General features: G+C 47.7%; 6 protein-coding genes across 6 annotated transcripts; 3 read left to right on the top strand and 3 right to left on the bottom strand.

The window, feature by feature from the left end:
- Window positions 1–1,302: 1,302 nt before the first annotated feature.
- Window positions 1,303–3,507, top strand: HO133_006119 (uncharacterized protein; the record flags this gene model as incomplete). Its single annotated transcript, XM_037297021.1, has 3 exons — window positions 1,303–1,578; window positions 1,649–2,993; window positions 3,050–3,507. The coding sequence occupies 3 exons, from the start codon at window positions 1,303–1,305 to the stop codon at window positions 3,505–3,507; spliced, it is 2,079 nt and encodes a 692-aa protein (XP_037147595.1).
- A 448-nt stretch (window positions 3,508–3,955) lies between these two features.
- On the bottom strand, window positions 3,956–5,152 carry HO133_006120 (uncharacterized protein; the record flags this gene model as incomplete). The annotated part of the gene is made up of 4 exons (XM_037297022.1): window positions 3,956–4,177; window positions 4,261–4,695; window positions 4,779–5,091; window positions 5,142–5,152. The coding sequence occupies 4 exons, from the start codon at window positions 5,150–5,152 to the stop codon at window positions 3,956–3,958; spliced, it is 981 nt and encodes a 326-aa protein (XP_037147596.1).
- Window positions 5,153–6,030: 878 nt separating this feature from the next.
- HO133_006121 (uncharacterized protein) lies at window positions 6,031–7,310 on the top strand (the record flags this gene model as incomplete). Its single annotated transcript, XM_037297023.1, has 3 exons — window positions 6,031–6,280; window positions 6,342–6,495; window positions 6,569–7,310. 3 exons carry the CDS (start codon window positions 6,031–6,033, stop codon window positions 7,308–7,310), a joined length of 1,146 nt encoding a protein of 381 aa, XP_037147597.1.
- Window positions 7,311–11,069: 3,759 nt separating this feature from the next.
- On the top strand, window positions 11,070–13,776 carry HO133_006122 (uncharacterized protein; the record flags this gene model as incomplete). Its single annotated transcript, XM_037297024.1, has 2 exons — window positions 11,070–11,382; window positions 12,347–13,776. The coding sequence occupies 2 exons, from the start codon at window positions 11,070–11,072 to the stop codon at window positions 13,774–13,776; spliced, it is 1,743 nt and encodes a 580-aa protein (XP_037147598.1).
- Window positions 13,777–15,061: 1,285 nt separating this feature from the next.
- Window positions 15,062–16,352, bottom strand: HO133_006123 (uncharacterized protein; the record flags this gene model as incomplete). The annotated part of the gene is made up of 2 exons (XM_037297025.1): window positions 15,062–15,842; window positions 16,321–16,352. 2 exons carry the CDS (start codon window positions 16,350–16,352, stop codon window positions 15,062–15,064), a joined length of 813 nt encoding a protein of 270 aa, XP_037147599.1.
- A 1,548-nt stretch (window positions 16,353–17,900) lies between these two features.
- HO133_006124 (uncharacterized protein) lies at window positions 17,901–19,576 on the bottom strand (the record flags this gene model as incomplete). Its single annotated transcript, XM_037297026.1, has 3 exons — window positions 17,901–17,925; window positions 17,991–19,435; window positions 19,517–19,576. The coding sequence occupies 3 exons, from the start codon at window positions 19,574–19,576 to the stop codon at window positions 17,901–17,903; spliced, it is 1,530 nt and encodes a 509-aa protein (XP_037147600.1).
- Window positions 19,577–23,595: the final 4,019 nt, after the last annotated feature.

The following is a 23,595-nucleotide window of genomic DNA, read 5'->3' on the forward strand; positions in this document are numbered from 1 at the left end:
GCCATCTTTGGCTCTCTCCTTCGCTCCCAGGCCCTTCACAGCCGCAGAACCGAGCAAGCCGCCGTAAGAGTGCAGTAGCAGGAGATTTCAGCGCGGTCGTCTACCAAGCTGCTCACGACTTTGCGGATAGCGGCGACATCTTCGTCTAAGTTCTTCAGACTAGGTGATGCGCCAACTGATGGGAGTGGAATGACTGCAACTGTGGAATTGGCGTTTTCGGAAAGCGGATGCGATGGGCTGGTAGTGGGCGGGTCTTTGGCAGGCGACGGGGACGATGACGATGGTGGGGAGAGGCATTGTAGATGATGGATTTTGAGATGAGTTGGAATGTTCTTGTCAAGATGGATGAAAGATGGATGAAGATTGGAGGGTTCTTATGTTGTTGAACGCGGTCCCCTTACTTACAAATCTAGATCAAGCCAGTCCACGTGACTCGGGCCGGAACTGGCGTTGTACCGAAGAGCAACGGAACTCTACCAGTCAAGGTTAGAAATCAGGAAGGTAGGGGCTGTATAATCATCCAGAAGCAAAGATATGTGACACGTTTGCTTATGGAAGTTCTGCTTACTCGCATGCCAACGCGCAAAGACTGAGAACATTTCCTTCATCATCACCATTCATTCACTATGTATTGGATGATGGCGGCATGCTATCTTGTCTGCAGTCATATGATCTATTCGTACATGTCGATTTCCTCTAATTACAAAGCGCCGTGAATGGCGTGAAAGCTAACGCCGGAAGACTGATGGCTTTATCTTTTCAACCCTGTTTGCAGCTAGCTGTAAAATGATGCGCTCTATGATGGAGCTTGCCATACCGAAGAACCTTCTCCTTATTATTTGTGCCGAAGCCATGTGCTTGAAAATCACCCGCTTCGGACTGGTTTCCTTTGTCACCCAAGCCGAGCTTGTGGATGATGTGGGATTGGAGGCGAACACAAAGGCCTAATTCTGTGTCCGGATGCGGCGATGGTTCAACGCGATCGCTTTACGAATCGTGTCCAGTCTCAAAGGATATACATATACGCCATTGCTTGACCTTTCTCGATGTGCAATTCTAGGCTTCTAAGCTTTTTCGGAGTATAGCGCAAGTCTTTGGACGAATTGCCATCGAGGGCCAGTATATGGCTTCGATGATCCTTTCTTAGTGCATCCTCGTTTCCGGAGTCGTCTTTGAGATATTGTAGTTGGATGCGACAAACCTCTTACATCTCTGTCGAAAAAGTAGCAGGCCTGCGACTGGTTTTCCCCAAAAATTTGTTACTTCAACTCTACTGTCCTGTGCACAATTGCAGAAGCGGCAATGGCACCAAGAAACAGTAAGAAAGAGAAGCTGGAGGATAGAGTCGAGATGGTGGATAGTGTAGTGATACCTGCTGATCCAGACGATGGAGAAGGCAAGGCAGAAAGTGACGACGGAGACAGCGACAACGGGGAGAGTGCTGCAGGGATGGACGATCGAGAGGATGATGAGCAAACGCTGGTCCAGCATGAAACGAAGAAAAAACCTACAAGAGTGCTGAAAACCCCCGAAGAGAAAGCTGCCACTACAGCGCGTGCGGTAGCTGCAGCAGAAGCTGTAGGTCATCTCCATGGACTTTGATGGTCGGAGTACGTGCATGAAACCTACTCGCTAACAACCTCGACAGCTCTTGAGTGACCGTTTTGTGTGGAAAGGTGGCAAACCAGAACCCTTCGAAGATCTAAGACGGGGGCCAAAGGATGATTGGGAACAATCCACGGATGAAAGTCACTGCGATTTCGTCAACCGCCTGCATAGGAATTGGGAAGAACTCGAACAGAAGACGCGAAGCGAACTCATGGAACTCAGAAACTCTCAAGCACCGACTCCCATCGGCGATGACGGAGAAGTTGAATACGTCGATGTCGAATGGAAGGGTCGGGACATTCACTGCGAAACCTTTCTCAAAATTGACTTGAGTGACCCAAAAGATGGTTTCAAATCTAGCCAGATACTCAACGATGTCGACCTGAAAATGGCGGATTATGATGAGTCAATGACCCAGGAGAAAAGAATCAGGACGAAACTCGTCAAATATCTAATAGCCTTAAAAGCAACGGAAGCGAAGCTCGCCACGGAAAAGGAAATTAAGGAGCTCATTGAATCAGCATACGAAACAATGGGCAGCCGCGAGCGAGACCAATGGGAGGACTGGATCGCAGACGGAGAAAGAGCCTTGGAAGGGGAGGACGTTGAAGGGTTTCCCAGAGCTAGAGGCCTCTACAAGAAACGCTATGCTGCCGTCACTGAAAGCTGGGAAAGCTGGGGAAGCGGGGCCAAGGAGTGGACCAAGGATAAGAAAATGAACAACGACCGCAATCTGTTTGCCTCTGATTCGACGAATAACATCCTTCGCAGGCCCACCGTGGATGGCAACGCGAGTGCGATCTACATTGCCTTCGACCGGAACGACAAGATCATCGCTTTCCTCGATCCTCAAGGCATCCCGTGGTCCTACGATGACGACGTCCACAGGCGCATGAAAGACGACTCGCACGAATTCTACTCGAAGATAAAGGCACCCAACCCCAAGAGCAACAAACGCCACATCTCCCAGCGGGAACATCTGAGAGACAACGCGGCACTCAAACCGTACTGGTGCGGCAGCGATCACTACGGCCACTGGCACGCCCAACAACACACCCGGGATCCGATCCTCGAAACCGGCGACTCGCACAATCTCAACGCGACGCAGAAACAGCTCTTGCTCCAGTTCCTCCAAGGCACGGGCGGGCCCATGACCAGGGTGCTGGATTTCTGGTTCGGGGTGTGGGAACCCGAGCTGCGACGGCGCTACCGCGACATCTACGCCCAGTCGCCCGAGTTCGCGCGATTGCCGCCGGTGAACGAGGACCATCCCGATACGTACAGTCTGCGCGTCAGTGTCTGCAACCGGCCCACGGACGAACATCGCGATCAGATGGACATCAGAGGAGGTCTGACGGGGCTTGTGCAACTGGGTGATTTCAAAGGTACGCAAAGCTGTCAGCAACAAACAAAAAAGGGACGAGAAGACTGATCAGTGCAGGAGCGGCGATGTGTATCAACAAGCTCGGCATCGCTCTCGACGGGTACGGCGACGGCGCCGTGCTGCTTTTCAGAGGCACCGAGATGAAACACTACATCTCGCACTGGTCGGGCGCTTATCGCTACGCCTTTGACCACACGACGCACCAATCGGTGGAGGACGCGATCAAGGAACACGAGAGGACCGATAGGTGGGGACCGAAAAAGGACTCCGCGACGCCTAAAGCTCCCAAAGGCGGCAGGAGGACCAAAAAGGCCGACGACGGGGACGACGGAAAACCGGATGGTGGCGACAAGTCCGGGAAACCGCATGGCAAGACGAGGAAACGCCCGCGCGACGAAGATGAGGAGGAGGAGGGTGCTGCTGCTGCTCCCGCGCCTATGAGGGGGGGGGAGGAGGGCGGTGGGGAAGGGGAAAAGGCAAGGCAGGGCGGCAACACGGAAGAGTGGTCGGGTTGAGGAAGAGCAGTTTGAAGGTCAGCTGTCGGGGAAGGGTGGGCACAACCTTCGGCGGAGAAAGGGTGTTGGATCTTCAGTGGAAAAGGTTGAAAGTGACATTGCTGGGAACGATGCGCCCGCTATGCTTGGAACGATAACGACGGGTAAGAAAGGAAGAGGGAGGAAATAGAGGGAGGAGTGGGAGAGTCTTGGTGGGTTGAAAAGTGGTAGAACGGTGAGAGAGCTCGTGATTGGACTGTGGAGATACTATGGGAAGCGGTGTTTTGGGTAAGGAAGTTTGCAAGATGAGCACGATCTGCGGTGGTGGGGGGGGGGTCTTTTGCTGTTTTGACTATGGGACAGGCGTTTCTGAACTCAACTTTTGCTGGGCTTGCAATACTCATGTCATCTTGTCTCTGCTCTCCCAAAACGAAGTCACACCTATTCAAAGTTTATCTTATCTCAATACTTATTCTTTGAATCCTACATCGCGCTTGAAATACCATTGAGACTCGGTGCTTCCACTCGCGACGGGTGAGTAGCCGAGCACGCTTTCGATGAACGAAAGGATGAGAATGGGATTGATGCTCGCCCAGCCGGCGCGAGAGTCACCGGGCGTGATGGTGAGTGAATCGAACAGTGCACCATAGCCGAAATGCGAGGCTTGAAGCTCGGATTTGAGAATGGGAAGCTGTGCAGGAGTAAGCCTGCGGCCCGCAAGCTGCCGTGTAGAAAGAGTGGGATTTATTCGCGAATCAAAGGTGTAGAACCCACCTTGACAGAGATGTTCTCGATATCCCTGGTATACTTCTGCAAGTAGCCGGTAAGAAGTTCCAAACTCCCCTGATGACTTCCTTGCACTACCATCCCATTATGGACGACCTTGACAATCAGATGGTACGGCGTTTGGGCGGCAAACAGCATTTCCGGTCGTGGGAGTTCGTCCAGGGATGGCATTGTAGTTGACAATATATCAGTAGTTTGTCCGCGCGTTTTTGATGGCATTGTCACGTCGGCCCAGTCCTCGTCTTCAGCGCCTTGCGCCTGAGCTGAGCCAGTCTGCTTGGAGCTTTTGGTGAAGAGCTTTTCAAACTCGGTCATGAAGCACGCAGATACGTTTTTGTATGGAGGCAATGACTCGGGGATGCCGATAGTGAACGTTGCTCCTGTTTTCGCGAGCTCCGTTTTGACTTGAGTCCCTGGTCGCGTCTGATCCCATGATTCAACATTGGCCAAGTAATACTCGAACGCGCTTCGAAACCAAAGCATTTCGACGTAGCGTTTAGACGTACCTCTACTCTGGCTTTCAAATTCCTACCACTTTGATTGACATGCTCAAGAAGTTGCTCGGTCCATGCCGCGTTCGCATCGTCTGCCAACCTCTTTGTGAGACAATCGAGCCATGCTTTGATCACAGTGGTGATGCATGGCACAAATGTACTCTGGTCAGAATAGAACTTTTGCAGCTCGCTCCATAGAATCAAGGGTTCCAATTGTATAGTGACGGGCAGCCCCAGCAAATCTTTGAGAGCTGCAATTGACTTTCGAGCTGGACAATCTTCTTTTTCCCAGTGGTCACGAAGATCCATTCGAATCTTTAGGGGGCTGTTCTCTGTGTCAGCTTCATTCTATGTCGGAAGAAAGTGCTGACTTACATTTTTGCCATACTGTAAGTCAATCTATAATACTGCAACTTTGATATGTGTAAACGCACTGCTGAGACAAGCAACAGTAAAGGCTTGATATCACACAACTACAGCTTCAGCCTGATGAAATTATGCACCTCGTATAAGATGCTCCGGTTGGAATCCATCCGAGGCAGGCACCTAGGCAAATCCATCATATGCCGGTATATGGAGCACATGGCGAGTTCGTAGGTCAAAGTCAAGTTGGCGATCAAAGGCACAACCTCGTACTTTACTGTAGTGCATTGGGGGCTTTTTTCAGACTTCACAGAACCAGGTTGCTTCGAATCCTGGTACCTTAATATACTAGTACCCTTGTGGGAGAAAGAAGCGAAGGCTGTGTAATGGTGGACCTAAATTGTAGGGGCACCAGGGGCGTGGTCCACCTCAAGAAATCCCTAAAAGACGCTAAAAGCTCGCTAAGTATTTAAGTAGCGGCAAGTCAGCGCTCAGCCGCTCCTTAGCCTGGGAAATCCCCCTGGAAACCATGAGATCTGGGCTCTAGCCCTCGACTCAACCTACCCCACCAAACGACCGTCTTCAAACCACCACCTGTTCGACATGCATCAAGCCAGTCTCAAATCTTCAATGCGCGTTACCTATGGGGTCCAAGGACGGTGGGCTAATGTAGAGGCAGATTCCAGGCAGCGAGGCTAGGCCTCACCACCACTGTTATCGATGTACTCAGGGGAAATGAACCGTCGAGGACAGAGACATAAAGAGCCCAGCTCCCACGCCATGGTCCGTTCATCATCACCCAGACACATCTGCCTCTCGCCGGAGCACTCAGACCCCTCAACCCTACCTTCTTCATAACAACTACCAGACTCAGCCGAAAACACACCCTTCCTAGCCAGCCATGGATTTCCTTAAGAAGGCCAAACAGACCATGAAGGAGCTGGAGGGAGACCTGAACAAAGCCACTGCTCAATTAGGCTTCGGTGATAAGTCTCAAAACGGAGCTCAGGTTCCTGTGGCCGTAGAGCCCGCATCCAGCAACAGCACCCCCGCTACCAGTACCATCAATACCCCATCGACTTCTGTTGCCCCCAGTACCGCTGGAGGAGACGCCCCAAAGACCAAGCTGCCCCTGGCCATCCGCAAGAATGGTATACAACCCTTCCAGCCAGATATTCGCAGACCTGAACGCTGACTGCTCGCTCAAACCAGTCCGTGACGAATTCGAAACCAAGATCCCCGAACTCGAAGCAAATCTCTCCTCCGTCCTTGGTCAGCCATGGAAGATCAGTTTCGATCCAGGCCATCTCTATACCCTAGCCGAGGACCGCTTTTCCAAAGAGAAGCCCGGCCAAATGTTCACCCAGTACATGATCCCAGCCCCCTGCCTCTTCCCAATCCCCATCCCACACAAGCTAACGTGGCCTCCAACCCTAAAGATACTGTCAAGGCGCCACCAGAGGCATCTCAGACTACATCGAACAGTTCGGCGCCGATGGAAAATCCGAACTCAATACTCTTGCCACGTCCCACACCATGACCCTCGAGCAGACCACGAATCCCAAAATCAGCTACTCGGGCTGCGAGATCAGCGGCGGCATGCTTCGTCTCGTCTTCCGTGATAAATACCTCGGCTCCAACATTAATACCGTGTGCGCCGAGCTCGCCACCGCTGTCAACAACGCCGGCATGTCGTCCAACCCCGAGGGTGGTGCGGCATTGGACTTTAATGCCAAGAACGGCATCAAGAAGGACTACGAACCTGAGATTGGCAATGTCAAGGCGAAGATACAGTCGATCCTCGGCTTGCCGATGTTGGAACTCCACCCCAACTTCGAGCGCAACTTCGCCGCCATCGCAGCCTACACGGCCTCCGGGAAGCAACCGACGACATACCCACGCGAGTGGCAGAAGAAGCTCGGGTTTCATACGTTCAAATACTTTGAGAGTCTTGTCTCTTCGCTTGAAGAGCAAGGCTTCGCCAAGGACGACATGCTGCAGGAGGGATACCAAGAGACCGCGGACAAGAATGAGATCGGGCTCAGGATTGTGGATAAGTTGCAGAAGGGTACCTATAACGAGTGCGTGTTTGAGAACGGGGTCATGTATATCCAGACAACGCCGCAGTACTGGACGTCGAACATCCGGGATGCGGGCGCCAAAATTGTGGACTTGCTGTAGGCAAGGATCGCTGAGGATATCATAGAGCACGAGGTGGACGCCGGGAGTAGTAGTGTAATTATAGATGTAGGAAGGCAACCTGACTTGTGTTCTAGGGCTTCTGATAGCTAATTGCCTCCTCCCCTGCCTCTACTCACACTGAATCTACCTTCTCTGGAACCTGGTCCTCTGGAAGCTGTTGGTCACAAGAGCCAACTTGAATCTAAGGAAGGACCGTCCTCGCTCTCGATTGAATGCTAAAGCCTATTGTATATCTTTGCTGGCAGCTAAGGGGATTGCACATTGAACGCTTTTCGACACATTCTACCCCCCACACTAGACCGAGAAGAGTTACTTCTTGATATCTGGGTATTCACTTCTCTTCAACACTTTTAAAGAGCGCTAGACCAAATGGAGGAATTTTGACAGCGTGAGCTTTGAGATTCGGGTTTGCTTTCATCTCATCTACTTGTGCTTGACAGCTGAGACGTTGCGAGTTTTTATAGGATTCGTACGATACTTTATCTTCAACACCTTTATTCCTGACCACTGCTCTTCAACACTTTTCGAGAGCGCTAGATCGAATTGAGGAATTTTGACAGCGTGGGCTTTGGGATTCGTGTTCGCTTTCGTCTCGTTTATATCTTGATTGTTGAGGTATTACGACGCCGCCGAGCTTTGGAGGTTTGTCCTAGTTTTCAACATTTGTATTCATACGTTAGATCCATTTTGGGCATTAGATTTGGATTTCGATTCAACACAATCTCTTTTCACAAGCGCTCGATCCATCAGACATCTCTTGTCACCGCCAGCCTTGAGTTTCTTATTTTCTTGGTTGCAAGTCCCGGCTCCGAGTCCGCTTTTTTTGGTTAGACTCAGCTCCGAGTATGGTAGCTTTGCGGTATCAGATATACCTGAAACGCGTTGAGAAATAATTGATCTCATACCGTTTTTGACCCGACTCGGTCGACGGTTACAGAATATGGAATATTTGTTTCTGTCCTGGGAAACATCCGTGCTATAAACATGTTGGTCAACACCCATGGCTCCCGGAACTTATATCTTTCTCAATTTTAATCAACACCAGTAGAACGCAATATTTGAACGATACATTGAAATCAACATGGCGGCAGACTCCTTGAATCTACTTACCCACCGTCTCGCCAAACAAACTACCTGCTAACTACGAGTGCATTGTAGGCCTGCTCTCATTTGCCACAGTAAAGGCTGAAGCGAGGATCGAGTTCGGTTCTGAGGAGACTCTTCCACCAAACCATTGGCCGATGGAGCGAATATCTCAGTGCAACAACATTACAGGCAGCAACTGCATTTCAATCTGCTATCACTCAGACGAGGAATCCAAGAATCCTTGCCCTCTCTCGCGGCGAGTTTTTTCGCCTACATAGGGATTGCGTGCTAAATCGTGCTATCGTCGACTCTTTGCCATGAGAGATATCGAACGTCATTTTGGATTGTCTCCAAATAGCGATCGATGAGGATCGTCGTAGCCTAGCGTCTAACTTTACAGAAGGGAGTTAGTTGGATTGGAACGGACGTTGATTGCTGGTATTGCCTTGGGCGCGGAAAATGCATTCAGAACCGCATGAAAGTTTGCGGGTGGTTTCACACAGGCCTACAATCCTACCGAAATATCACTCGTCGAGGAAGCATTGAATTTTTTTGGCGGCTATGTCATGTGTTCGAAAAGATCGAAGGGTTCTTCCCACCTTTGATGCACGTTAGAGAGAAGTCTCCTCAATTGCTCTATCTAAAGTCTAATACCGATGACGAGGGTTTCTCGTTGGTGCATAATGATCCCCTCAGCCGTCTACATTCCGAGACGTAACAATCAGTGCTTTGGAAGCAAGGCACAATGGCCATAGTTGACCCATCATACCTTCTGAATTGACCCGATGACAGTAAAAAATTAGCTATCCAGATACATAGGCAAAGCTGGGGTTTGACCCGTTTGTAGTGCAGCTGTTGTTTTGTCATTGTGCACGAACGTCGAGGGTTTTCCCTGCGTGAGATGGGATTCCATGTGCGCCTTTCTTGCTCGACGGTAGTTTGGCGTAATATCCCTTTTGGTTGGCGATAACCCTCTTGCCGGTCTCCTCATCTTTGAAATCGACACTGTAATGCGTGTGGCCAAATGCCCACAACTTCACAGTCGACCTTTTCCAACATATCTGACCGCTGAGGTCTGTCATCAACCCCGGATCGACCGTGCTCTTTTCGTATCCTGGATTCTTGGTCCTTCTATCTACCGAAGGGCTATAGTGAGTTAAAGATGAAGATCTGTCTTTCGGGATCTGCCTCGCTGATTTTCTCGACCTCATGATTTAACCACTGCACGTCCGCTTGGTGACACTCAGTGTGGTCTTCCACGTCCCATTCAATGATGTCTTTGAAGTCGACAACGCGATCTACCACTTCCCTTGCCTGTTCATGAATCACTCGCGAGAATAATGTACAGCCCAGAATGGTCACGCCGACATTTGCGCCACTGGGGAAGTCGTATCGCGTCTGGTGCCGGAACACAAATCGACGAATTGATGCCGTGACGCGGAGCCTCTCGATTCTGGCAGCAAAAGATGTCATGCGTGATTTGGCACTGGATAAGCCGAATAGGGATATCATGAGCATAAGCTTGGTACAGTGCCAGAGACGTGATTGGTGTGCGAGCGCTATTCGCAGGAGCGTTCCGAGCTTATGGAGAATGCCGCTCGAGATACTCGATATTATTATCGAGAAAGTGAATGGCTATCAATTTCGATGGAGGAGGGCCTGAGGATGCGAAAAGTGCTCACCAACGAGAGGAGAGAGTTTCAGGAACGGCATACAAAGACTATAACGCAGTACGCAGAGTGGGACTTTTATGGGGAGCCGGGGACAGAAGACGGTGGTGATGGCGTGTGACTTTGTCTCCCGGTGACTCAAGGAGTAAGAGCGAATCAGGATATGCACTGGAAAAGGTTGATTTAGGTCTGTACATGTGTGAGGAGTGATATTGACCGGAGTTCTATACTTTGAAAGACCCATATGGATCTATTATATGTATGAGTGTGAAGTTTTCAAGTAGGAGAATGTTGCAAAAGTCATGCATGGAGGAGATTTCGAACTTTTCACATTTTAAGAAGAGAAAAGTTCTCTTTCCTTTCGCTTAGGCATGAATTTTAGGAAATTGGTCAGGACAAATTGACTTCTGCTATCAAACGAAAAAAATCAAGAGAATTATACGCGTATGAACAAATCCCCTTGCAGATTGAATGACGAACTTTAGGAAAGGGTGATAACTTCGCCCTCTTTGTCTGGCACCGCGCCTAGAATACAGGACTTCCGTCATATTATGAAGGTCTTTCGCCTCCTAGGAATGAATCATTATTAGGAAAAGTGTGGAAAACGTTACTTTTCTCTAGCGCCGCGTGGGACTTGTACAATTTCATCACCGGTTTTCGCCCTTCTATGATCCAGCGGCTACAGAGCCTCGGTATCCCTCAACTTAGTCTCAAAAAATGTTAAGAAAGTGTTAACACATCTGAGGACACACAATGTCCATTGTGTTAAAGTGATCGGGCTATAAGATCATGGCCAGCATACTTTCTTACTTTCTTTCTCAGCCTTTGACATCAACGCCAAAAGCGACAACACCTCATTCTCCGCGACACATAGATCCGTCACTCGCTCTAAGCTCCACTAGAACTCACCAGGATGTCCCTTCATGTCTCTCACTGCGTCCCCTCAGATGGTCTCACCATCGCCACCCTCGAAACTGCCACCATGTCCAGGTGTCTCCAAATCGAGCTCGGCTCCGCCACCCCTAAAGCTATGAGAGAACATCTCGCGCAATACTACCCTCTATTCATCGAGGGTGCTGTAGCTACCATTGTTAAACAGGTCTGTCTCAAAGTTGTGGACGTTGAGGGAATGGTCGCATGGGCGGCATGGGAGCTACCATATGACGGACCGGCAAACCATCAACCCGTAAACGGTGTGCCTCCAATTTGGGGCATGAACATGGGATTTGTGATTTCGCTGAGTCGCGCCGAGATGAAGATGCGCAATCGAGTTTTGAAGGAGAAGATGTCTTTTGGTAAGTCCTACGGCTAATTGAGCTTACTCCATGAGACTTCTGACCAGGTTCTGTTTGACGGTCAGTGCTGAACAGCCTGGCTACCTCTCCCACCCATAAGGGTGATGCTAGTACCCTGCTTCTGTCATGGCCATTCCAACGAGCGGATAGGGAGGGGGCGATGTGCTATGTCGATTGCGAAGAAGGAGGGGAACGAGCGAAGCTTTGCGAAGAGTTGGGGTTCGTAAGGATGGATGAGTGTCATATTGACCTAACGTTGGGTGGGTTGGAGGGTATTTATACGCATGTGGCTATGGTAAGGGAGCCAAGAAGAGATTAATGCTGGAGGGTTAGGAAGGGTTTCGGGTGACCGAAAGGATTGATGCCATACTGGGGTTGCTTGACAGGAAACATATACCGATACAACTCGCGTTCTAGCATTGAGATAGAGCTGGTGGGACTGTCAAGAGCATCTTCCCTGAATCTTTGATAGTACCAACAATCACAGTGCAAAACTTATTTGGGCGTGGGAAGCAAGGAGTGCCGGAGCAACATCACTAGGAAGCCGAATGCACTGCCAACTCGTCGCGACTTGATTGTATTCCTTAACGTATAAAGATGGCGCTCTTTACAGCCTTTCGGGGCATAATTGCAGAGTTCTTCCAGCTAAGGAGTCCAGTCTTGAGCTCTTGAGAACAATTCGTAGGGCTCAAAAGCGCAAGAGCATAAGTAGCATGGTCTTTCCACAGAGAGAACCACGAAAAACCGTGCTGATGCCAAGAGACTAAGGTATTATTGAGATTTAGCGCTGGTGTATCCTATTTGCCATTACACCGACCCGCCGAGCATGTTGTCCTTCCTTCCTCTTCAATCCCAGCGTCATGCCAGCCTTTGACTAGAACGCTCCCAGCTTTCCACAGTCATTTGACGCAGGACTGAGAGTCTACGAGAAAGCACAGCCTGGACCTGCTCTATCCACGCTCAGCGTCTGCCATTAGAGGAAGCGTCGGCACGAACCATTTCTACTCAATCGAACCTGAACCGCAAGCTACCACCCACATGGACTGTCTCAGTGCTTTACCAGAAGAGCTGACATCCGAGATTGTTCAACGGGTGGCTCATAAATCCCTACCTGCACTGGTATCAGTCTCCCGTCAATTCCACCGTCTGGTGCTCCCTAGGCTCTACCGTTGCGTGCATTACAGCGGAATCGATACATGTGACAGCGGCAGAGTCAATAAAGGATTTCTCGTCTGTGCAAATTACGCGACAGCGATAAGACCCGCTCGTGGAGATTGGCCACTATGCCAACCATCGAGGATTGTCAGGCTCAGTCCTTTCCTTGAATGCATCACCACGCGTCCACAAATCCGCTCCTACATCGCTACTGCAGGCTTTGACTTGTTGGACACCGATTCTGAGGCTACAGTTGACATGGTCTCTTACATCATAGACCTACTTCTACCGTCGCTGCAGACATTGAATATCTCACCCGTCTTCTACAAACTTGACCCCCTAAGAGACATAAAACTCAAGTCACTGAACATTTCTCACGAAATATGGGCGAACCGGGATCCTGGAAACTCCTACGTCTTCGCTTTGTTCCGTATATCGACTCTCCGAAATCTCTCCATCGAGATTGCAGCAGATTGGGACACGTCTCCTCGGTGGCATCGTCCTCAACATTCTGCAAGGTTGAGAACTTCAAACGTGACATCGTTGTCCTTTCCGACCGGTATTCCTTTCGGAGATGACTTGGCAGAGATCCTGTCGTGGCCTAAAGCTTTGGAAGTCTTTGAGCTTGGACCGCCTCCTGTTCGCAATAAGAAAGTCCTTGCAAATGTGCTCTCCCCCCGAAGACTGGCCGAGTGCATTGGTTTACAGCAGAGTTCACTCCGTGAACTCTGCATTATCGAATATCCATACAAGCGCACCATAACAGATATTAATGACGCCACCTTCGGAAATTTACGTAACTTCAAGGCATTGAGTCGCCTTTGCGTGCCAAAACGTTTGCTGGTGGTCTCAGATGAGTACAGAGAGCTGTACTTCAAAGATAGCCAAACGCCGCCACAGATCTGGGAAGTTCTGCCTCCAGCAATACGGATGTTGAGACTGGAAGGTGAACCGCACTTCACGTGGATTGTTAGACTTTTCCAACCCATGTCTCCTCCCCTGCCAAAAGAGCTCATGATGCAGCTGAGTGAGATCGCTAAACATAAGAGATTGCGATACCCAAATCTGCAAGAAGTCGTGTTGGGGCAGCCACGGTTGGCCGAGCCTTTTCAGACCTTCATTTTGAAGAGCCTTCGCGGCAACTCCGGCATTATCAAGGATTTCGAGGAGAGTGAGATACGGCTTACGTTTGCGCAAGACCCCGAGACGAGCGCACCGAGAAGAAGAAAAGTCGTCTAAAATTTCCTGCGACGTGGCACAGGTGTGTTCAACTTTCGGCCGCGGTGGCTGGTGCTGTGCTGCTCAATTAGGGACGAGTTGCATCTGCCTGCTTGGAGGCCGGCGGCTCCTTGATTCACGAGTCTTATATGGATGTTGTATCGATGCATCTACGAAGAATTGCGCAAGAGAGGAGCGAGAAGGTGGGGAGCTGGAGGGGGTCGCTCGTAGGGAGTAAGGCTACGGAATCCGTTACACCTGACTCAGTCTATACAGAAGACGTATGGGCTGTCTATTTCCTTCCTCGAAGCTGTTGCAAGTATGAGCATTTGCGATTGCTACACTTTAAATATCGGTCAGGCGCAAATCAAGATGCCACGCATTCGCAACAATTCTGTACACATTATACGAAAACAGTATCGTGACTGTAGCTGCCATTCGCAAAGAAAAGCGGGGTCAAGAGACTATAACTCGCCCAGAAACCCTCCACGAGCATTCCAGACGTTCGGCTGAATATATCGTGCAAACAGAACTCCCGTTTACGTATAGCATGAACCCTACAGCCCCCCAAATTCTCAAATCAATGTGCCCCTTTCCCACCACTCCAACAAGCAAACCCTTGCGGAATCCTTCTGAGAAGAAAATAATGTAATCCCAGCCCCTGCGTTCCTCATCTGCCACAGACAATCGTTGACAGTCACCGTGCTATATTTCCACAAGAGGCTCTGGATCAGGCCAAGCCTGTCCATAAGAGACGTGGAAAGCACAATAGAATCGGACCAGTCACAGCCGTTCTACGCACCCTCCGACCCTTTTTGTGGACTTCAATCCACCCACGGACCGCAAACACTCAACGAGATGCATGCGTGAGAGTATTCAGAAACGGAATTGGCGAACTAAAGAACTTCAGATCCGGAGCAGCTCCATCAAATAGTAAAGAGCTTTCATTCAGTCAAAAGCCCAAACATTAATCAAGGTCAATCACGGCCAATCAAGTTCATGAACATCTCCCAGCGAATGATTTCTACCGTATCTACCAGCACAACTATCTCACTCCTTAAGCATCTTCTCGCATCTCAGGAACAGGCTCTTGCCAGGTGTCTCCCAATGATCCGGACAGGCTTCAAGCACTGGTTGGAGCGCGCCGCACCTCTCATAATGATTTTCCAAGCCCGAAACTTTCGACGTCAGGGCGAGCCCACGGTGCACCATGTATGCAAGGACAGGATAAAAAGCACAATCTGCCAGTTCAAAAGCATGTCGAGCTGAAAGGAACCCTCCATTGGTCAAATATCTTTCCCAATGTTCAAGTTCTTTGAAAATTATCATGGTAGGCTTGGAGAATGTTTTCACGATGCTTTTCCCATTCTGCATCGTATAGCAGTTCTGTAGGCTCGCGTATGCTGTGAGGGTTTTCAGACTCATGAAACCTCACAGTCTCTTGTGTCCATTCCGATTTGGAGAGATCGCTTGGGCGATTCTCCGGAATGCCTGGGAAGAACCGCTCGAGATACTGAAGGATGGCCATACTTTCTATGACAATCGTGCCATCACTGTCTACAAATGTTAGGGTCTTGCATCTCGGATTGATCAGTGCGAACTCGGGGCTTCGAGTTTCCTTGGGTTCAGTCATGACTCTGAGGCGCTTGCTGAGATATGGAATCTTCATCCATGCGAGTGCGATCATGACTCTCCAACTTGGAATGGATCCTTTGACCCAGTATAGCACAGGAAGTGTCTGGAGCTGCTTGTCGTCGCCAACATAAGAAGAAACGCCATCGGAAGTGCACCAGTCGACGTCATATGGTTTCTCAGCGAGAGTGAGTATTGCTCGATCATGTGCCTGTTGTTTGAATGCCTTGACGCCGTCCTCGGCAATTGTGACCTCGTAACCCAATTTGCGTGCATCGACGGCAGTGGCAGCGATGCATGTGTTTGTTGTGACTCCCGCGAGGAAGATATGTTTTGTGTTTATTTGTTGGAGAGTGTCGTGGAGTGCTGTCTTCGCGAACGCGGAGTAGTGGATCTTTGTTATGCGTGTGTGATGTGCATGGAGAAAGGGAAGAAGGTCTTTGTGGATTGGATGCCTGGAGTGTTGTGGACACAGAAACGGCCGGAACGGTGAGTTCCGGAAAGGTAGAGCTCGAAATCGGATTGGGGTAGATCGTTAGAAGACAGGTCTTCTTCGTATGTTCCTTTGCCTTGTTCGTACGCGCTGTCGATCCAGACGATGGGTCTTCTTCTCGTTGTGATTGTCGTAGCAGGGGTGGAAGAGAGTCTATGAATGGTTTTGCAGGGATTCGTGTTGGACTGAGGAAATCTTGTTGGAGGTCGATGAGGAGGAGGGAAGACCTCGTTATGAAGGAAGGATCACGTGAAAGAGACGCCTAGGAAGATGGCCATGGACGAACAGTATCGAGAGCTGTATTTGTTCAGCACCGACAGAGATCAATTCCCAAATCCACCAGCCTCTCTCATCCAGTAAGGAAGGTCGCAACGTATTCAATCAGAGCTTACGGTCAACCGAATACATCGAAGGATTTATGATGTATAGCATACGTATACTCTAGTATAAGCCTGGCATCTTCATGAATCATATTCTGGAGGATCACGTGATGTTTTCTTATCAGAGGCTTGGCATTACCGCAGGCCGCAAAAGTAAGTATGTACTTTAAGAGTGAATGGCTGAGCTTTTTCGCTAGAACTCAAGGCTTTGATTCTAAGAATAAAATGTATATTATTCGTTTTTCAAAACTATCTTATAAGTATTTGCCGCACCCTTCGGCTTCGGGCGCCCTTAATGTACTCCAAATCGTCTGAATGTTCCGTAAGACGACGCCTTGCCCTACTATGCCGAAATCGGTGATTCACGTAGACTGCACAGGGCCGAGCCTAGAACTCAATCAGATACTCATGCGTACTGATGTCCGATATGAAATACCGACGCGGCTTTGGAGTCAGTGTGGTTTTAAATAAGGGAAGTGGGCTGGGGAGTTCAAGGAGTTTGTCTTTGGCACGCTCGCGTGGTGAGTGTAAGGAGTAGCGGAGGGAGCAACGGGAGTATACCTCAGACAGCAAGACATCGTCGAAATAAGGTTCCCAGCCTCCTCCCAGCCACCTGTTGGAACAACCACCTAATTTGTGAGGGGTACAAATACTGGCCCAGGGGAGTCCTGAGATAGAGAATTCATGCAACCTACACACCACTCTTCCTACCATACATGAATTCTGACAGACCTCTCATAGACAGACTCCTATTCCTCTGCTCTGTTGCTGACAGGTTCGCATTTTGGTTCCTCTCTCACTTGTTCTCCGAACAATTATCCTGTGTATGTAGCCTTTTACACATGTACCTCCCCATTCGAGCTGCGACTCGGGATATTTTTAAGCACCAAAAACTCGCGGCAGAAAGTCCTGTTGGATGATGTTGCCGACTCAGAGCGATGTATTCGAGCGTGTGGCTTTGCGATCCGAGTAGTTGGTCGGTATCGCTACCGATAATACTAGGGTTCAAGAGTGTGGTGCCGTTGGTGGATTAGGTGGTAAGGTAGCGAAGGGAGGGGCGGATGTAAGTAGGAATAGGAACAGGGAGAGGAGGACGAGGGTGTGGGCTCTGTAGGAGGCAAGGTTTGTTCTGCGGAGAGGGTTGAGTGCTATAGATGCTGTTTCAAACGTTTTGGGAAGAAATTAAGCGATCTTTCGCTTGCGATTTTGCTAGGAGTCTGAGAAATAAGAAATCAATTGGGTGTTTAGTCGTTCTCATCATACTTGCCACGCAATTTTGAAAGCATTACTCGTTCTCTGTGAATGGCTAAAAGTAGAAGAACACTCCTGAAATCGTCGAATCGTCAGCTTGAATAGACATCGAGAGCAAAATGCTAGCTAGTCTTTGATGAAGATGACGGCTGGTTTAAAGCAGGAACAAAGAACCACTCTGAACATGTTTCGCAAAGTCTCCCCCAATGGTCTCTGACAGCTGTTGTCGACGGAATCTGCACGACTTAAGCGAGAACTTGCACTCGGAAGCTTTGTTTCAAGGCAAGAAGAGGTGAGTGCTACTGCGGCACATCGATGGATGATCGGTCTGTGCGGACGGGAAGGCCGGTGGTGGTCAAGACTCTGCGGAAGGAGCTGGAAGAGAATGGCTAGAGCAGGTGACACAGATGCATTCTATGCCAATACGTTAGCAAAATTAGCAAAATATAATATAAGGTTTGTCAGAAATATCGAATTACCTTATGTCGACGTCCCAATTTCTCTCTAGTATCTTCACAGCCAATAGCGCCTGCGGATTATTCATTTGCCGGCCAATGTACTGCAGCCGATTGATTATCCACGCACGACGAGAACTATGGCAGACGGGGCAAGTGGCAACGGACATCAAGGGCCAAATGACTCCATAGCTGCGGGCTGCATGCGTAAAGCCGGACGTAGAACTCTCTGTCTTTGGTAAGGGAATATCGGAGATGGTGGAATGTGGAGGCTGCGTTTTGGACACAGATATAGGAACTCTGGCTGGGAGTTCGACATATTGCGGGATGGTGGCGCAGATCTCGGAAGCAAGTTGTGTTATAATTGATTCGGCGTGTCGCATCAGCGTGGTGTAATCTTGAGATCGCAGGGGAGACGTGTGCTGCCGAAGGATTTGTTCCCTGATCGTCAGTTTGAGTTGCATTCGAAGCATGCGCCAAGCGTTCATGCTCCGAGCAATGCCATGGGTAGAATACAAATGGTAATACCCTTCATAGACCAACGTCCCATCGGCGTGTTCTGCCAAAACAGTCTTGAATTGCCATGACGGTGGCAGTGTACTCGACCACAGCACAAAGTCGTGGTCCAACTGCATTGCGGCCGCAATTATCACGTCCGGGTCGGACAGACTGCCTGACCTGATCGCAGCACGAAGATCCGCAGCGCGGAATGAGATAAGTTTAAGACTCCATGATGGATCGTTCTCACTTGCGTACTGAAGAGCGTGGGTGACGAGAGAGGTAATCTCTGTGGGGACTGCGGCCATGTTGCGATGGGCGCTGATGGCGACGCTAAAGGTGGTCTGACTGAGTAGTTGAAGACCAAGCTGGGTATTCATTTGCTGACGGCCACGGAGCCGGATAAGTGCCATGGCGCCCTTGATATGGCTCTCCCATAAGCACAAAGTGAGCTGCGTTGTGCAGGTGATTGCTTCGTATAGACTGAGAAGCAAGACTGAGAGTAATGTACTATCCTCCGTTGCCCTGACCGGAGATCGCAGAGCCGTGTTCGTCGCCTGGATGGCATGGATATAGCGCTTTCTGCCTTGCTTCGAGGCCTGCAATGATCTGAGCTCATTTGAGAGACTGGCTAGTCCTACAGCTTCGATACTGGCCGAAAGATGTTCCTCTCTAACTGAGTACGGAGCGTAAAGTGAAGGCAGGTATTCGAAGTTGCTACCTTGAATAAAATTTGAGAGAAAGAAGCTTGTTGCTCGGGCTTCAATCGGCAGCGAGAGGCTGCGGGGAAGTTCTTTGGTCATTGCTTGATCAGACTGCCTTTGCTCGGTCCGAGCGTCCTCTGCGAGTCGAGCTTTGAACACCACTTCGGCCGTCTGATCAAGGAATCTGTCATTCGACTGGGGCCGATAGCCGGGACATTTCCGCCCGGCCCGCAAGCATTGGGTACATCTGGGCTTGACCAAGTCGCACTATGGCCTGTTTTAGTAACCATTTTGGAGTCCCGATGTCGTCCATATGCATTGACAAGAGTTCAAAGTGGTGTGTTTTACCTTCAGCCGACGTTCCCTGCATCTATGACACGCTTTCGACGGCTTTCCGCGGAATACCATGTCGGAAAGAGGAGTTTTGATCACTCGTGCACCATGCCAACAATTCCCTCAACAGGAAGGGGCCAAGTTATCCGATCTGGAGACGGCTTATGATTGCGCCACTAATCAAAACCATTAAATTCAGGCCCTTCTTCCGTCCATTTTGAGCCCGAAATAGCTATATGTCAAGGTCTGGTTGGGGAGCTAGTAATGGACAATTTAACGTCGGAATACTTGAGCTGTTGAACCGTGGAGGGGGAAGCAAGAGGCAAGGCTTTCAGATTTATGTTACAAAAAAAAGCGTTTTCCAGATGTACAGGAATTTGAGATAGTGATGTTCACTATCGGTGTAGATTCCGAGACCTTCTACCTATATCTTATTGATAAGCAGAGAACCACATAAAAATGTTGAGATTAGCATGATGGAGAAAAGCATGCGAAGAGGATGGGAAAGCAACGCTGTTGGCGGATGACAAGAGGGATAACCTCGGAAGCTGCGATGCGAAGTTGCTGCTGCTGCACGAGATTGGCCAGCTAATCCTAAAGTCGTCTACTCAAGCCAGTTTTTAATGTTTGGCCACCTTACTACTTTGAGAATACCTCGGCTACCGACTAGCTCAAATAAATAAATAATCAAAATAAACAAATAATTACTCTACGCTCTATATATTATTAATTGAGCTAATTCTTTTATATATATCTTATAAATAGTATAACTATAAGGAGCGTAAACCTCGAAAGTTATTATTAAATAGATAATAATATTAAATAGATATTAGAATTAGTAATATCGCCCTAATTAAAGCCGATTACTCGCAATGAGAAATAGTAGAAAATTATACTCATATATATAAATCTATTGTTAACTATTATTGGAGAAAAATTAAATAAAGATTAGAAGAATAGAATATCGATATTTATTATAAGGTCTATTATATAGATACTTTATGTATTAATTATCTAAGTTATTCTTTCGAAGTTAAATAGAAGAGAATCTTTAAGTATATTATTAGTACGTTAGAAAATCGAAAAAAAACGGTTTTATAGTATATAAAAGAGATAAAGCTTCTTAATATTAAGCGCGATATAAATAATAATTAAAAACCTCTCTCTAAATCTTATTTTAAATAAGTAATATATGACTTCGACTATAATAGAGGATCTCGTTATTAGAAACCTAAATTAATTAATTAATATCGAGAGTTTCGAATAGCTTTTATTAGAGCTTATTTATATTAAAATTGAGTAAATAATATCGTATTTATAGACGAAGCTAAAGTTAAGCGTATCGAGTATGATTATCGAGTTATTTAATGTACTTCGAGAGAGTAAATAAGCTCGGAATTAATAGAATGGACTAATTAGAAGGATAATAAAGCTATATATATAATTTTTGATAAGATCGCTTATAGTAAAAGCATAGTTAATAAGAAAGGAAAGCGATTATAAGATAAAATTAACGATAAAGAGAAACTAATTTTTCTATAAGATGAGACTTAGAATAAAAAGAACGTAGTTAAAGAGGCTCTTATTATTAAGAATTATGAAAACTAAGGACTTTAAGCACTTATATTTATCTCTCAAATACGTACTAACGAGAATAAAGAGAATAAATCTAGATAAAAGAAGCCTAGCCCGAAGCCTCAGTTCGAGACATATCTGAAATAAGCTGTTAAGAAATGAGGTAATCGTGAGAAAGAGAGTAGAGTGAATATCTATTAATATAGAGAGGAAGTTTTAAAAGAGAACGAAGGCTTATTAGAATTCTATCGAAACTTACTTAATTAAGATTATTCTATATATATAATATAGAATAAAGCAGATAATTATATAGTAGAATTCTCTTATAAGGAATTTAGTAAGTAGCGAGTTGTATAATTCGAGGATTAGTCTCTCTATAGTCTAGATCTAAATTCTATTAAAAAGGCCTAGGATTAATATTGTAAATATCTTTAGAATCGAAATTTTTATATTAATAGTAATGAGGAATTGAAGGCTGATTAAAATGAGGCTTAAGAGGCCCTACTATAAGAGAAAATTGATTAATAATTTAAGGTAATATTAGAGATCCTTTAGAAGATACTTAATCATAAGAGACGTAACGACTTTTAAGACTAGATTTTAGGCCTTATAAATGTTAATAGTGCCTTTTATATATATATTACCTTCTTATTATCACTAAAACACTCTAATAATAGTGATAATACTTTCCCGCAGCGATTTTTCTTCGAATTCTTCTCTATTAAGGCTTCGAATTATATTAAGATCTTCGATATATATTTAGTTTAAGAAAAGATCCTAGGCTTTAAGAGTATATCTATCACTCTATTTTATAGTATTAAACTATCTATATTAAATTATAACGTTATTATTGAGTTAAAAATGGCGGTGCGCGAGAGGGAAGTTATTTAGAGCGTCTAGAAGTGTATTTAGTTCTAAATAGCTTTATAATTTCCGAATTAAGATACTTATAGATAAAATGGATAGTGATGATATTCTCGGTCATAACTTGTAGAATATAGAGTGAGGATTGTATATAGAACAGATGTGTGTGGGGCTTGAAAGTGTGCCGAGGCGTTCCTAAAGTAGTAAGGTAGCCAAACATTAAAAACCGGCTTGAGTAGCGTCGATATGCATTCCCAACTTAGATTAGACCGTCTTGGCTAATAAAGCCTCAGGATTAGAACAGTGACTTATCTTTCAAAGGCGAGGTACAACACGATGCCGGCAGCGTGAATACCATCGCAGCACCTAAGCACAGAATTCGGACTGTACTCAGCACAACATTAAGCAACGTCTCTACGCTAGATAGATCAAGTTTTCAACTCTAGATGCTAGATACTTGAACCTGCTTTGAACCCTATTTCGTGTCTGCTCACCGCCCAACAGCTGCATACTTCTCTATGGCATCAGAGGAAAGGACCGGTTCAATACAACAGTACCGTGCCATCCCACAGGACTCTCGTAGGTGCCATTAGGACTGGACAGCGTAACGTTCGCCTTCAGGACACACTCATTTGTTCCCGGATTCAGATTGGCGAGCCCCTCCATTCATCCATACAGCCCCATTGCAGCCTTGGTAATAATTATAATCCCAGCGTCTTGACTGCGAGGTGAGGTAGGTGAACTGCGCGCAACCATCAACGCACTCTCGCAGCAGAGATGTCACGTTGCCAATATCTTGCAAATCGACTATTGCACCAGCGCCTGGCCAATTGGTGTCGTACAGTATCTCGAATGTTAAAGTATATTTTGCAAGGCCGGTCTGTGTGGGTCGTGGCAGGGTCGGTGTGTTTGCCACGGTGTATATCGTGCCGTTTGCGGGTGGACAGGCTGCGATTGTAGTTGTTGGAGTGGGATTGGAGCTGGTGCTGCGTTCTGGTACAGGAGTATTTGTTGCCTTTGTCGAGCTGGTTGCGCTGTGATACATCAGGTCTCATCAAAGAGCGCTGTCGAGCGACTAGATTACTCACACTGAAGGATACTTCCGGTGAGCCGCTAGACCTCCACCTATCCCTCCACCTATAGTTCCGGCGCGACACTCATCGGCTATACTCTCAAGCATCCACGCAACCGGTGCACAACCGCAGATTCGCCGCTTATTAGATGGAATTGACCGAATTAATGAGGCCTTGCTAGCGGACTTCGTCTCGCGCGTGATTCATAGCATTTCTTTTCCCGCTAAATGTCATTAGGGGTAAAGGTCTCGAGGCTAGAAAGTGCTGCGACTTCTAGATCTGATAAAGGCCTGGCGTTCTCACTTCCAGACACGTTTATAGTCTGACAAGAATTTTGGGCGGTGATTTGTCGATTTTGTCGCATTTGACGAATCTCCAAATATGCCAGACATGCTGGGTGGTTTATATACATCCATTGCTGTAGCCGGACAGGCTGAGGCGGTGCGAATATTTGTCTTCCATCCTTCGATCCTTTGTGGCGAGGTGCATAGCTGTGTCTCGCTGTACAATGTACAACATGGCGGGGTCTCTTCAGGGTCCCCTTCAACGAAGGGTTGCCAACAGTCTAGGCAGTGACTACTA

This window comes from Letharia lupina (genome assembly GCF_014066315.1).
Source record: "Letharia lupina isolate WasteWater1 chromosome Unknown contig_23, whole genome shotgun sequence".
Classification (NCBI taxonomy): domain Eukaryota; kingdom Fungi; phylum Ascomycota; class Lecanoromycetes; order Lecanorales; family Parmeliaceae; genus Letharia; species Letharia lupina.